Here is a 16,362-nt window from a genome sequence, read left to right as displayed (position 1 = left end):
CCATGACTGTACTTCCTCTCCTATTTCATTACCACCTCTCACACCTGCCTGAAAAAAATCAGTTTTTTTTTCCTTAAATACAAACATGGAATTGAATCCTTAATTGCATTAGAGCAGGGTTGTGCCACTCCAGCCTTTGAGGGCCGCAAACAGGCCAGGAGTTCTGTGATTCCTTATCTGAGGTGTGCAAACGCAGCATGTGGTTGTGGGGATAAAGAAGTCAAGGAGAGGTCAGCATATTAAGAATAAAAGTGTCAAAAGGTAATAAAAATAATAATAAAAAGATATTATATGTAAATTTTAATGTAGGAAATTTCAAGGTATACTCTCTCGCTCTCTGCCTGCGTTTTTTTCCCGCCCAGGTAGCGAAGGTAGCTCACACTGTGCTAATGGCGGGAATGAATTATATTAATAGATGTTTATGTGGCGGCAATATATACAGTTGTTGGATGTTTTGGTTACATTGTTACATTGATTTGTATTTTTATTTGTAAAACAATAAATAAAAGCCCACAGCCCAAAACAATCAAATTATCATATTTTGTTTCAGAAAACCATGGCTTGCGATTCTGGATATCTGCTCGCTATAATAGGTTCTTGCCAGCGTCGTTTCTAGATTAACTGGATTATAATAAAGTCAAATATGATTAATTAAAATGGACCTGACACTTCCATAAATCATTCATTTTATGGTGTAGTGTACCGAGTAGACGTTGTGTCTGTGTTTTTGTATCATTGTAACCCTTGTACAGCCCTGCCGACTACGATGGAACTATAGATATTAATAAATAATGATAATTTTTTACTGCATGACACATGGCATGTACTATTAGGTTATTGATTTTTGTAAAAAAAATACAGCTTTGACACACTTTAAGGAAAACCTATTAGGCAAGTATTGCCACATTTGCAAAAATAATAAGTAACCCCAACATTTTAAACAGAAAAAAATTAAATAATTTTTTTTTAAATAATAATGAAAAATAGCAAACGAAAACCAAAAGCATAAAATGGTGGTAGTTTTGATCTTGAATACTGCCTGCAAACAAATATCTAGCGCAACTCTTTTAACCATCCCGAAAGACAAGCACATCAGTGTCTATTGCAATGGAAATAATAAAACACAATATATCTTTTTAATTCCCAAATGCTGTTCTTTGAAAACTTTTCATTACAGATGTCAAAATGCTCCATCGATCATAAGTAAGCTTGGGGGAAAGAAGAGAGAGGGAAGATGTGATAGAAACGTTTCAATACTTTAATGCTTTTAACAAAGAACATGAGGGAAGTTTGTTTCAAAGGATGAGAAACGCTAGAACAAGAAGTCAATCTAAAACTAGAGGGTTAGATGAGAGGGTGGTAGATGAAAGGCACAGCATCCAAGCAGAAGTGGTAGAGGCTAACACAGTAACGAAATTTAAGCATGTATAGATAGATATAAAGCTATTCTCAATCTAAGGGCTGATTAACCACCTAATGACAAAGCCCGTACATGTACGGGCTCAAAATGCATTATTTTCAATGGGTTTAGGGACCGCCCATTGTCCTTAAGGGGTTAAAATGAGAAGACCAAATGGGCCGAATGCTCTTATATCCCCTAACCACTATGTATGCAGAGAGAGACAGTTATATAATAAGGTCCATACCTCTGTCCTTGGTGCTGACCCTGCTGAAAGGCTGTGCACGCCTTTATACCCAAGATAGATTTTTAACCCATTTTACTCAAGGACAGCCAGTTTTTCCCAGAAACATTATTATTATTTTATATAGCGCCATCATATTCCGCTGGGCAAATGGTAAACAAGTAGTATATGCTGTATAACATAAAGATATGACTTACAGAAACAAGGGGTAAGGAGGGCTCGGCTCAAACGAGCTTATAACCTAGAGGTTGCTGTGACAGATCATTACAAATGCCACCATCCAGAATTTGCTATATGAGGGTCTTTATAGTTAAGGATAAAATGAGAATTGTAGCCTGTATATTTCCACATACGATTAATTAAACCTATACAATTAAAGGAACGGATTAATTTGCATGTCATGCATGACCTTAACATAGGACAACAATGCTGACATTTTGCATGTTTGATTCTGCTTGGTCTTGATGGCTAATTAATCATTCTGTTAGCAAAACAGATTTTAATAAGCAGAAAACTAAACAACAAATATGGCTTGTTTTTTTGTTTTTTTTTTAAATCCTCTTACAATATATTTTAATTTGAATGGATTTATGATCATGTATACATTATTGCACGCTTGTCTTTTAAATAATATCTTTATTGTTCGCATCCACATGTTGATTTTGTTTTTAATACAGATTATCCAATTTTTTTTCCATGTGTATTTGCAATATTTTAACTGCAAGCTCTTTTGATCAGATCCCTCCTGCCATTTGGTATATACTGGCGGCCTGTGTTTTACGCACGCCGGTGTAGAGAATAGGTCTGTACCAGTAATAAGTGGTCGTAATAATATCCAAATGACGCTCCACTTCCAATCATTGTTTCTTGAAACATAAACACATGCAGATCTGATTTACATCAGCCCTAAAGTTTCTAGATACAGCTGTTTCCAAAACTTTCCCTGAACATCTCACCCCCCCTCCTCTGCTGCTTCACACGTCAGTAGACTTGTTATTTTTCCCTTTTTGCTTAAGAGGAGGAGGAAAGTAGAAGCAGGGAAAGGAGAAAGGGAAGGAGCCTGGAAACTGCTGGAGGAGGGAGGGCTGATGCTGAAGAGGGAGGATGCTGTGGCCGGGAGCTGGGGGGCCGCTGTGATTGGCTGGGAGCTGGATCTGAGTGCTGCTGTTTGACGCTATAAAAAGATGAGACCATGGGAAGCAACAGCAGCAGCCGAGCATTGACAAGCTGGACGGACAGACCCAGTGAGACAGACACCAAGCTTAACTATCCGAGCAGCAGAGTGTGGGAGCCCGAGCTCGCAGTCAGGATGTGTAAAGGACTTGCCGGAGTCACCTCCTTCCCCGCAACCTGCTTAAAAAGGTGAGCCTGCAGAGCATCGCACTATGGGGATGTGCCTTATGCTGAACAGGAGCAACCTGCTGCGTGCAGAGCATTTCACTAGTGCGATGCACATTGCCCATCTGCAATGCAATGTGAAGAGCCCCTTGCCCCTTGGTGTGCTAGATGCCCCAATGCAGCCATTTCCAGGTGCCTATAGGGAGCTGCAGGGGGGGGGATCATTGGCCGTTCATTCTCTGTGGGGTTTAACGCTTTGCCAGGTGCTGTATTATGGTCCCCATTTGTAGCTTTTTAACTATGACATCATTATATTAAATGCTTCTTGCAGTGTAACGTTTTGTTATTGGTGAGGAAAAGTAAAGTTATGTAACATCAATGTGGCTGCCTATACAGTATGCAATGTATATACATTCATGCCTTCTGATATTAGTGCATGCTGCGTGTTGGGGTCACGATCATATTAAACAGGGTATTTATGGTATTTTATCCGGGTTTTATGTTTGGACATTCTTTTGACCTATTTTGTCTTTGGTCACTTGAGGACATTCAGAACTTTAGTATGTAGGATCTATGATAATTTGGCACAGGGTACATATAGTATATAATACCTGGGCAATAGGTATAATGGCTTAAAATAATTTAATATATAATAACTGCATCGGGTGTTGAAAAATCAGTGTGTTATTTTGTTGGTCCTGCTGTGTAAATATAATTATATTAATGTTGTGTCTGCAATAATATAATAATCATATACGGTGTGAACAAGGTTCTCATAATGTACTAAATATACCATCTCAGACCGTCAGGGTCGTTTACCTATTGTTAGTATGTTAATATAATAGTATGTTAGCATTTATGTTTGTATGTTAACCCATTCAACTCTGCATTGCTGGGTTGGTTTTGGCCCATGGAGTTACATAACCTTTATTGGCTGGGCACCAGGATTTGTAGCTGGCTTCTAATAAAGTGTATTTTTTGACATTGTCATTGCTTCTGTTCTTTGAGAACATTATACAGTATATATATATATATATATATACACATATACACACACACACACACACACACACACACAAAGGCACATTATAAGTATAGCTTACACAAATTAGATGGATCTGCCGACATGAATAAGCCACTGATTGAGCCACTTCTTAAAACGTGTTGTTGACCAACTTGGAAAAAAAATAAAAAATAAAACACAATAGCCACAGGGACAATTATCTAAAGAACATGTCCTTAACCAATTAAACATGTATGTCACAAATAACATGTTAATCTTTACTGCAAAGCTCGCTGTGATCATGGCTATCAAGGCACATACTACATGCAATATTGCGGTTAAGCAGAAAATAAACATAAATGTTGTCTATATGTATATCTCATGTACAAACAAACATCGTATATGATACGTACATACTGTAAGGAGAATCCATGTATACACATATACTGTCATGCACACATGAATGGTTAAACACCCATAAATTGGTTGTCAGTGTGGAATGCTCTCTAGGGGATGATTTCTGGTTAATATTTGAGAGGTTAGTGTACAGTGGAAGGAGTTAAGACAATGGTAGGTTAGACCAGCAGCACACTGCTTCATCTTATCTGCCACACAATAAGTGAGACACAGACAAATGCACACGCACACACACATACACACACACACACATACACACACACATACACATGCACACACACACAGGAAATCAAATGGCCCAGCCAGAGACAGGGGCATTGTATTGCACAGTTATAGAAAGCATCAAGGCATAGCCAGAGACAAGGGAAATAACATGATTTGAGACAGGGCATAACACAATCAGAGACAGGGAATGGAGAGATCGATAAGAGGAACATGGCACAAGCTGAGTATTATGGGGCAGCTCATAAAAACCGAGATGATTAGACAGGGGAATAAAACACAGCGAAAGGACAGAATAGGTCAGTGCAGTGACTGAAGAAGCATTGTAAGGAATAAAAGCAGAAAGGGTACAGCCTTAGCATTTGATTAAATAACTATATTAGTCCATTCTGAAGGGTAAATACATTTCTGTTAAATGGTATTAAAGGTAAAGGTTATGCTTCTCAATATAAATTCAATTTTTGGGGAAAATTTCACATCCCAAAAAATTGAGGCATTAATCTACTAACAATGTCCAGCAGCTCATATATATATCTAAATAACATACGATATTTAGAAAGCCACTAGCAATTTAAGAGCTGTATCATTTTTATAACATACGCAGAATGGACAACGAAATCAATTTACAATAGCTAACATTATTTCAGGATTCGAAGTCATGGTAAATCATGCCAGGTTGAACAGGACCGTCACTCCATGATGAAAAAACGTAACTGAGTAATGCTGCGTAATGAATAATTAATCTAGCTCTGTGTGATTAAGAAACATTTTTAATCTGGTGCTTTATTTGCCATTGAACAGGGATATTTAATTTTAGCTCTTTATAATTTAACTAGTAAGAATTTCAAGTCTAGCGTTTTATTTATATTTCTATTAAACTTTACAAAGGCAAAACAATATATACCTATATATAATTAATATATTACAGATTATAGCAATAAAATATGCAAGATAACATATTCATTCAGATTGAAATGCGTAGGAATTCAAACATTAAATAAATTCAATCATACTAGTCAAGCAAAGAGCTATTACAGTAGAAGTAGGGTTTAGGTGGTTTTCAAACCAATTTGGAAGAGAGTAAAAAGAAAAGGATAAATGTCATTTCTAAGGTTTTGCCTGGATCCAAAAGTAAAAAGAGATCTAATATATATTATTGTTTAAAATAAGTTAAATTTGTAATGTCAAGGTGTCCAGAGGTCGTAGAGGTTTACATTATTCAAATCTCTAAAAATAGCTCCGTAAAATAATGATAATTTGTTTTAGAGTTCCATTAAAAGGTGATTCCTCTTGCTCTACGTTTTAATATGATACAACAATTCATTGTATATATCACTTTATGATTTGGTTCTTTATTGGTTACCCCTATGTGGTGGCAGATATAATTGATCAATAACATCAACCTCTAACGTTGGATTACATATCCATAAATAATAATAATACTTTATTATTCATGTTACCTTAAGTATGACCCCAGGTAAAAACCTGTTAAGCCGTTAAGAAGTATTGTCCCTGGTCTTTGTGCAAGGAGTATCGATCCTGGTCTGTATCACCTTGTGATGGCAAGATAGTCCCTGGCCCAGTTCTGCCCTGTTATGGGGTATGGAAGACAGATTGTATACATAGGTAGCAAAAAAAGAGCCTTTAAAGATGTTGAGACTATCAAGACTTGGCTGATGTTCATTTGGAGTTCCATTTAAAGAACAGAGCACTACAAGGGTGCGAGGGACAGTGTTTTATGATGAAGAATTTACGCCAGAATGTGTTGAGACAGCCCAGATCTAATTATATACATTGTTAAATGTCATGAATATTCACTTAAATTTTTTCCACATAATGTAGTGTGCCTGTTTCTGAAGACCACACATTTAGACATACAGAGGTAATTTATAGTGCAAATAGATTCTATTAAAAGAACTTACTATGTTCCAGGCGATCTATTATACAAAGCATTAAGGAACTGTAAAATATATACTTTTAAGGAACGGGGGAGTTCATGAACGTTTTCATATATATCAAGGAATTTGAAAATTAGGATGAAAGATTGTTCTGGAGAACATAACATTCTAGAATAACTTCTATTTCGGAGTTGGATGCCAGCTATTTTTAAGTGAAAGTGTAAAAAATGTTTATAGTTTAAATATAGCACAATACAGAAGATTTATTGTCTATTTTTTTTTAAATCAGTGTAGTGTATAGTATGAGTTATATGTGATAGTGTAAGTAAATACACCTGTGTGGATAATGGATTGGTGGACATACATTTAGGGAATGCCAGTCAATAGGACATTAATAATTATTTAATTACAATGCACAAATAAACTCCATTTTGATGTACAGTATAAATTTTACAGCTAGATTACCAGACCCTTTGAAGCACTGATATATGAGCACTATGTTTTCCCGAATCCTAAGAGATCTGTGTCTCACATGCCACTCTTTGCATGTATTTGAAGTGGGTGGCGGTGCCACCATGTATTATAACTCATTTGGGTCACCAATATGGTGGGTCTGGCTCTGCATCACAAAGAACAGAGTTTATTAAGGTAGGCTAATAGCTGTGGTCCTCTGCTCAAACACCTCATGTAACTGATTCTATATGGCAATGCTAATGAAATCTGTTTCGCTATAGACTTTTATTAGTGCCGGGCTGGTTGGTTGAGACTGAGCCATTCTATTATTTACCATAGGCAGTGTGGTAAAGCTAAAACACATACAAATTACTAATACAGAGCTGGCTGAAAACATTATAATAAGCACAAAAAATAAAACAGCACAATCTTTTCAAAAACATATTTTATTCTGAGACTAGTAATAAATAAATAACGAGTCTCCGGTCTAATAGAGTGGTAGTTCACTGGTAGTAGGCCTGGACTGGGCAAATACCAGTTAATCCACAGAGTTTGTGTGTGTTTTTTTATTGCAGGGAACATTTCAATCACTCAACCTGTAGGTTCATGGGCCAAACATGCCCAGGACTATTTTCGTCCCATTGGGACCCTTTAGACCATAGTAGACCGAATTACATCGATGATCTATAACCTTTCTTTCATATCCTAGTGGGAAGCTTTATATTTGCAAACTAGTTAATGCTTGATAATATTAGGTAAAATAATGGGACGAAGGAGTTAAAGCTACAAAGTTATAGGAGGTTATAATGACCTGGACCTCTCTATGCTTAAGAATAGCACAAATCTGCAGATTTATTTATATCCTAACACAATGAGTCAGTAAGCGCTCTTTGCTTGCGATATAGAGAATAATAATTGCTGTCTCTTTTGAATTTACATTTCATCATTTGGGGGCAAGGTTCATATTGACCCAGAAATAAGTCCCCAAGGATAATACTCCCACTTGAACTGCAGTGCGGCTGGCACCGGAGGGAAGGTGTTGATTAAATAGCATGTTATAATAAGGAAAGAATACGAGAAATCTGTGCATGCATACATATGCATGGAAGCCCACGCGTACAATGCATACGCTGCAGAGCTGTGTCATCTGAAAGGCTTAATTATAGAAGAATTATTGGTTGTAGACCTGTGTAATTTAAAGGAAGACAATTCAATAACAATGATTATTGTATTAACAGTGTGTAATAACTAATGATTGTTATTATTAACGTTTGCGTATTTTTCTCTGCACCCCCCCATAAGTAGCAAATACTTTGACTTTTACAACTACTGTAACAATATGGTGCCTTGTGCTCCGTAATTCGAGAGACAGTTGAATTCTTTACTTTGCGAGGAAAAGAGTATCTCCTTCCACCACTGCAGATACAGAGCTCCACCATAAACACCCTTATGCGCTTCCCGCTAGTTTTGCCATTTAAATCACAGCAGCCTATTTCTAAAGTCATGCTTTCTGTGGTTTAGTAATGGGCCCATGCAGTGACGTATCCTAGGGCAGCAGGTCCAGGAGGGTCGGCACGATGGGCCAGTTGCAAGGGAGATCTTTGATTTACGCTATACACAGCACAGCCTCCATAGACTTTATTAAATTACATCATATCCAAGCCGACCATGTTGAGGGAGACAGCTGGTGGCTCTAGGCCCTAGGTCAGGACTAGTGGTCCAACGGGTATTTGCTGTGTTTCTCCTACTAATTTTACATGCTTCATTGCATTACATGCTACATTATGTTTTTATTAGCTTATACTCTGCACCTGTTCACCTCTCCTATCTTTTGTTACAGCGCCAAGGACATAAAACATCGACTTGGATTTCTTTTACAAAAAACAGATGGGTGTGAAAATACCCCTTACCTGAAGAAGGACAAACCTGGTTGTCAGAGGTAAGTCTCTAATTTCAGTTTGTGTTTGTATGAAAACATCTCTCTCTGTCTCTAATTAAACATGTGGGAGATTGTGTCTAAAGAGCAGTTCTGGTACTAACTGGTAAAAATAGTGCAGTCACCATAGAAACATGAAATATCCATTTCACTTCCTTCACTGTTACCATACTACATCAATATTGCTCTTTACACGTAATGCCCTTTGTATCTAGAGTGATGTAAGAAGAGATGAGTGCGGTTATAATGTACCATTGCAGTGTAGAGTTAAATGGTATCCCTGCCAGAGCATAATTTAGTTAGTTCTAAACAGAACAAAAAGCAAGTTTGTGAAAGCAAACGTGTTTTTGCATCTGCTCATGTTTCTTCTCTTCTCCAGGCTAAGTCAAGATACAGTGAAGAAATGGGGAGAATCTTTGGAGAACCTGATCAGAAATGAGAGTAAGTAAGAAAGTTACAAATGTGGAACTCAGTACGCATGATTTAATATAGAAAATTAAGACATTACATGTATTTGGATAAAAAAATGGGGAAAAGAAATACATGAAGGGACGCACACCCCAAAAGGCATATCAATTTAAATGGAGTGCTGCTGAAATGACCCATATGTACCTACAACAAAGCATGGAATCAGCAAGCACACAACAAGTACTATTCGAGGCATTGATATAGCGGATTCTGTCACACTATATGACCATATATTGCTTAGCCCGCCACTACGTCAATGTACCCCAATATTGTCGAGTCCTCTATAATCCTAACATGGCTGTATTACTTACAATGGAGCTGAATAGTTGGGAGTCCTACACTGCATTTTATCCCACTGATACTCCCCAGTTACAGTAATACATTACAATACACAAAGATTAAGTTTTTGAGTCTCCAGGAAATCATCAACAGCCGCAGACACAAGTGCATCATCTGTAGGGGCTCTACGTGACTAAAGTCATATATAGGAACTGAGTGAGACGTGCCTAACATAACCCTCCTAGAAACAGTGACCCGTCAAGTTGTGCTTTAGGATAGAATTGAAGACCCAGTGACGTCAGGACAAGTTGACCCTCCCATCCAAAGTGACCCCAGCTTGGCTTTGGTTCAAGAAACTCAACACATCTTCTATTTCCAGATACATAAAATAACAACTTTTGATTGCGTTTTCCTTAACAGTTCCCAGGCTCCGCAGTTTGGTGTTCTGGTTTTAAATTACGAGAGCCAGCTGCAGAGATTTTGGACATGTGGTGGAAGCCACATAGACATCTCTCTGCTTTGTTTATTTTAGACTAAGTATATAGGCCAAGTATTTGAATGATGCATTATGATCCTGATAGTTCTTACAACTTTCATCCCCTTGAAAACTTTTTTCAGTGTGCCTATTATTTTTAGGTCTTTCTTCCCTTTGGCAAAACAATTAGATTAATTTAAAACAATAAACATCTGTGTCCAACATCTTTCACAGACTTGGTTTTCCCTAAATAAGGAATATATATGTGTGATGGTATTAAGCATTTAAGTTTAATAGAATCATATTTACTTGCAGGTGGTCTAGCAGTTTTCAGGTCCTTCCTTCAGTCTGAATACAGTGAAGAAAATTTGGATTTCTGGTTGGCCTGTGAGAATTATAAAAAGGTGAAGTCCCCAGCGAAGCTGGCCCTTAAAGCCCAGAAGATCTATGAAGATTTCATTTCAGTGGAAGCAACACGAGAGGTAAGACTCCAATGTAACTTAAAAATGAAAAGATAATGTAAGACAATTGAAAGAATAAGGAGTCTCATTATTGAAGTCACAAGAGAGTATATTTTAATGTACCATAGTCATAAGTCACCGATTGTTCTTGCCACACGGCATTTAAACCTGTGCATGGTGCAACTTGATTTTTATTTTTTAGGAGCAAGAGATAAATTAAACGTATAAAGTTCTAGGTAAAATAGACTTGTGACTGGTGTAGCCTTGTGCTGTGTAGATAACTAAAGTGAGTTAAAATTAAGAATAATTTACTCAAAGTAACTAATCCTAAATAGGACCAACCTTAGTTATCAGCACGCGAGGGAAACTATGTCTCAGACGCCCCCCTCCTGCATGTACTTCCATTCTAACATAGGAGCGAACCACATGGTGGTGCCCATAACTGGGAACTCTCCGGGTTTGTCCGGAGATTGCCGGGTAAAGCTCCGGTTCTCCGGGTCAAGACCCGAATCCTCCGGGTCGCGGGAGCTTGACACGCCCCGCTCCCCTGCCCATTTTCCATTTAAATGGGGGTGTTTCCCACTGACATCGGCGGGAACGCCCCTGACATCAGCGGGACCTCCCACTGATGTCAGCCGGACCTCCCACCACCTCCCTGCCCTTGATGTCAGCGGGATCTCCCACCACCAGCGGGACCTCCCACGCTGACGTCAGTGCGCAGTCCTGGCCGCATCCCGCAAGGGAAGGCTCCGAGTAGCCAGAGCCCAGAAGTTCAGAGGTATAGTGGTGCCCCCTCAAGCTTGGCACCCTAGGAGACTGTATGGTAAAACCAGCCATGATCCTGAACCATGGAGATCTCTGTTACTAAACTTTAAAGCTTTATTGAGATATTACCACTGAGAACTAAAAGATAAAAATAGCCAGTGTGTGCCCATGGCAACAAATTAACTCAATCAGAAAAATATGAGCAGGTATTTGAATCTTCCTCATTGATATGTTAATTATGGCAGGCAGATGTGATTGCCTAGACTGTGTAACAGCAATGCGTAATTGTCTGTAGAGACACTGTGCTTGTTCACAGTCAATGCATAAAATGTCATTCTGTTCCATCCTTAGGTGAATCTGGACTCTACTACACGGGAAGAAACAACTAAGAACCTGCTACATCCCACACACTCCAGCTTTGACGAGGCGCAGCACAAGATTGTCATCTTGATGGAAAAAGATTCATACCGACGCTTTCTCAAGTCACATTTCTACCTGGACCTTGTGAGCATGACAAGCAGTGGTGATAGCGCCAAGAAGATGAAAGCTCTGAGCACAGATAATAACCCTTTCATCCCGCAGTGCGCCTGATAACTTAACCACATACTGTGCGAGAACTAGATATGCTATGTGACCATATATATTGTACGAAGGCTCAGATCACGTCCTGAGCTTGTTCCTATTATTTATTACACTTGTGTGTCTTGCATGCATTTCTTTTCTAATGGGGCAAGCTGGAAGTATCAGTCAGACACGTGCAATGTTGTACAGACTAGTAACAAGGAGGTTTAGTGACACACCCCATGCATTACTCAGTCGATGGAAGATCCCTTTACTTTGAAGGATCTGTTTGAATTACTGTTTGTTGATATGATGTTATTGTATTACGCTATTCACCTAATTATCAGGTCAACAAATTCCCCCAACCATATGTTCGATTAGTTGCGTATGAGCCTCCTTTGGACTGAGAAGATGTCAACTAAATGACATTAGAGAAACAAATCTGTAATACAACGAGGCTTTTCACAGCACGTTGAATAATGGTTGTTGTGGAATATCACTAAGGCAACATGTTTAATGGGCAAGGATAGACTACTGACTAAAGTGGCTACTACTGCTTCACTGTTAGCAATTAACATGATGTGTTAATTATATTGGCAATGTTATTTATGATTGCTACTGTGTTTTATTTGAATTTAGTGAATAATCTATTGAGTAGGTTTTCTACTTTTTTTTTTTCAAAAGACAAACACAGATGTTATCAAGGACTCTCGTTGATCAAATTTTTATTTTATGAACAATGTAGAGATCTGTTAATGGAACAGATAACCAAGTATATTTTGTGAGATATAATGTACTGCTTAATGTAGGAAAGATTAAGCAAGCCTTTTAATTTATAGAGTGACACACATGAAGGGCCTGATTTACATTTCTGGCACCCCTAGTGATGCCCCAACATGTGAAAAAAAACAACAACTTTCAAATAAAGTTTGTAGAATCACAGGGATCAAGCGGACAGGACATCGGTGGGGTTTAGTCTCAATAGGTAGGACTTGTTTAACACTAGGTGGGGGTGTTATTAAGCACTGCCCATCTTACCTTCTGCATTTGCCCTGAAAATCATGGCACCCTAGGCATGCCTAGTGAAAAATCTGGCCCTGCTATCGTGGCGCTGTCTGGGTACATTGTAACTTGTGCATGTTTGTGGTAAGGAAACAAATGTCTTTGAAACGAAATAAAAAAATCTTATGAATAACTCATGATTTCAGTTTTGTCCTCTTTATCAATTACCACAATTTTTTCTTTTTAGATTAAATAATATTCGACCAGTTCGAGTTCCTCTATGTACACTATACCACTGAAATAAGGGGGGGGGGGTTTAACACATATATATAGCAAATATCCATTTACACATACAGACACAATAAGAGTTGAGAACCCTGCCAATGAGCTTACAGTTACAATGGAAATCTGTAAAACTTCAAAGACTAAAAAAGCTGGGTCAACAAATCACTAAATGAAACAGACAGATGGACACTCAGCATTTATCTTAAGTAAGATGCACTGGAGGTCATTGTCGTTAGATGTATTACAGCATGATTCTAGTAGTGTGAATTATAGTAGGCCAATGACCCTCACTAGATTATTTAAACAGAATTGTTCAGGAACACTTCAATGTGGAAGTATCTCGTAGAGCATTCTCATTCAATGAATAGAATATTTACAGCTAAATCGGTACAAAGGTAGATATACCCATTGAAATTATTATTTGTGAGAATTATAATATAAATAATGATTATTTAATAAATTAGAAAACTAAAAAGCGGGGTCTATTGACCGAGAAGGTGAGCTGATGATGGCCCCCTTTCCCCATTACATGTGTGGTGGGGTAGGGGAAGTAAAATATCCCCTCACTCCTCATCACGTAGTAAATATTTTTGAGAGGGATCGATGCCATATGTATCCAAGTGTTTTGTTGCTGGAGCAAATGTCAGAGACTTTAGTTCAAAGTGTTCGAGTTTGGGGCTACTATTTCACATTCTTTGCTAACTTTACCAAATGCACTTGTATTCTAGCGAATAGACCTCCCCGTTGCAGCCTGAGATATTTTAGCTGCAGTAACATTTGATTATTTGAAGAATTCCAAAGAGTTCTCCAAACAGCAGAATAGACATTAAAAAAAAAAATCTTGAATCCAACAAGTGCTCGAAAAAGAACAGCAGCCACAGCGTCTCCAGCGCCTCTCAACTTGTCACAGCAACTTTCTTGCCAAATTTATTTCGTAAGTGCTCTCACAAAGCGTCAAAAGGAACACGAAAAGACCTTTGATACTCATCCTTTCCTGTTCCACTTACCTCTACTAACGAGACCTTGGTAGACCTAGGGTTTTTTGAAATATTTTCATTTATCCCATACCTTATATTGTATTTGTAGTGATGAACGGCGTGTAGATGTCCCCCAAATATTGTAACAAATCAAATTTACAATCTATAAAATAGAAATGTATAGGCACTGGTAGACAAATATATGTGTTTTGTCAAATATTTATGTAGATACCTATATTATATACTTTATATTATGACAATACCAGTGCTTCGGGTATATGTATTTTCTACAGTAAAATAGTCATTACATTTTGGCTACAATGGCTTTTTATGATGATACATACTTACAATGTAACAAGCAAATCATCAGATCATTTATTACTTTATTGTACTACATTAAAATGAAATAGAGCCATCAGACACACACCACAGCACATTTTCATAAATACCCATTGTCATAAACTGGCAAACAGTCCTGCTGTCATCGAGATATGGCAAGCCATTATTTTATTTTTGCAAAGAAAAAAGATTGAAGTAACCCTTTCCTTTCCATCAATAACATTTAACTTAAAATATTTTAAACACCTTTTCAGTAGGAAGGGAACTTAACTAAGTCTGGCATGTTACACAGCTGTGGTTTACAGTCAAGTATAAGATTTGATTATATAGATATATGCGTTATTATAATGTTTAACAGACCTTAAACTATCACAAACATTACTGGGTCCCATTATTATCACTGCATGCCTATAAATTCACAAAGTGGGCTCGTTGCAAACAAGGATCTTAAATTTCCATTCAGCCCACTTGTATGTTTGGTATATGAGTAAAATATAAATGGTCCCTTCCCGGGGAATCTGTGTGAAAGAGAAATATCTGTAACAGATAAATGTCTATTTTGGAGGATCATTGCCGCTGATTAGTCACTCATGCGTTAATGTTGATTTAACTATTGCCAGGGTGGGAGATAAAGCATATGGTAATGGTAGGCTGAGATGTATTAATGTTGGTACTTGCCTTGGTTTCATAAAGCAGACTCTGCACGTATGTATAGAAAGCTGTTTTAAAGGCATGGCCATGGATGAGCGGGACTCATAGTGCACTTGGAATAAATATCCAGCCATCTCCAATTGGACTAGATTTAAAGAGCTCACCTTTTTGGGGCGAATGTTATTCAGTTTTTGAGTATGACATTTTGAAACGAACTACCTTGTTATAAGCTTTTACCTGGCCTTAACTGTTGTACTTGGCTCACAAATAAAACACACGCAGCATATAATAGACTAGGTATCCTGCACAGCAGAGCAAATAAATCAACAACTGGAGTAGATAACAATGAAGTTCAATAAGTAATCCAGGGGTCAGAAACCTATGAGTCAGGAGGCTAATGACAACAACCAGGTCTATAAATTCAGTAACAATGAAAAAAGTACACACTGGGAGTGTAACAAATGAAGACAAAAATAGACTGTGCAAGAAACTAGCTAGGCACCAGGACAATCCAGAGGTTTTCAATTGCATGAGACTCCAGAGAAGGCTTTAAATTGCATGAGAGTCTCGTTGGGTTAACAATGCAAACATGTACATACATTCTATCATTATATGCAAACACATTCAGTCTAACACCATACGCTAATACACATTCTAACACGGACACTTACGCAATACACACTATTCATGGATACCCCACCCAGTCTAATACTGTAAACTGACACCCCACGTACACTAGCTCTAACACCGTATACTGACACTCAACACAGTCTAACATTATACACTTACACCCCCAAACTAACACTGACACTCAAGTCTACATACTCACTCTAACACTGTACATTAAGACACACTTACACCACACAGTTTAACAGTTTACATGACACACCCCAAAAATGCACACATTTGACAACTGTACTCTGACACACACAGTTTAACACTGCACACTGACAACCACACACACACACACACACACACACATTCATTCTAACACCCCACAAAGTCTTAGCATTGTGCACTAAAACACATATACTCATTGTAGCAGCGTGAACTGAGGCCCCCCTTACACACATAGCCTAAAACTGTACACGCTGTACACAGTTTAACTTGTAAAGGTCACCCCCTGTCATGACCCTAGTAAGCAGGTCGGGTAGGAGCCCAGTCGCAGGGGATACAAGGGGTTCTGCAT

At 38.0% G+C, this 16,362-nt stretch overlaps 1 protein-coding gene across 1 annotated transcript; it reads left to right on the top strand.

Moving 5' to 3' along the window:
* The first annotated feature begins 2,793 nt into the window (after positions 1-2,793).
* On the top strand, positions 2,794-13,114 carry RGS4 (regulator of G protein signaling 4). Its single transcript, XM_053468746.1, has 5 exons — positions 2,794-3,005; positions 8,815-8,913; positions 9,290-9,351; positions 10,448-10,614; positions 11,710-13,114. Exons 1-5 carry the CDS (start codon positions 2,836-2,838, stop codon positions 11,947-11,949), a joined length of 738 nt encoding a protein of 245 aa, XP_053324721.1. The 5' UTR covers positions 2,794-2,835; the 3' UTR covers positions 11,950-13,114.
* The last annotated feature ends 3,248 nt before the right edge of the window (positions 13,115-16,362 follow it).

Source organism: Spea bombifrons, chromosome 6 (assembly GCF_027358695.1).
Source record: "Spea bombifrons isolate aSpeBom1 chromosome 6, aSpeBom1.2.pri, whole genome shotgun sequence".
Classification (NCBI taxonomy): Eukaryota; Metazoa; Chordata; class Amphibia; order Anura; family Pelobatidae; genus Spea; species Spea bombifrons.
The sequence above is the reverse complement of the archived record's forward strand: the minus strand, read 5'-3'. Positions and strand labels throughout refer to the sequence as shown.

Excerpts from the sequence above, each read along its gene's own strand:
- RGS4 (XM_053468746.1), top strand. The coding sequence starts at position 2,836 with ATGGGAAGCAACAGCAGCAGCCGAGCATTGACAAGCTGGACGGACAGA. Across the intron at positions 3,006-8,814 it reads CCCGCAACCTGCTTAAAAAG|CGCCAAGGACATAAAACATC; the intron begins GTGAGCCTGCAG and ends CTTTTGTTACAG. Across the intron at positions 9,352-10,447 it reads GAACCTGATCAGAAATGAGA|GTGGTCTAGCAGTTTTCAGG; the intron begins GTAAGTAAGAAA and ends ATTTACTTGCAG.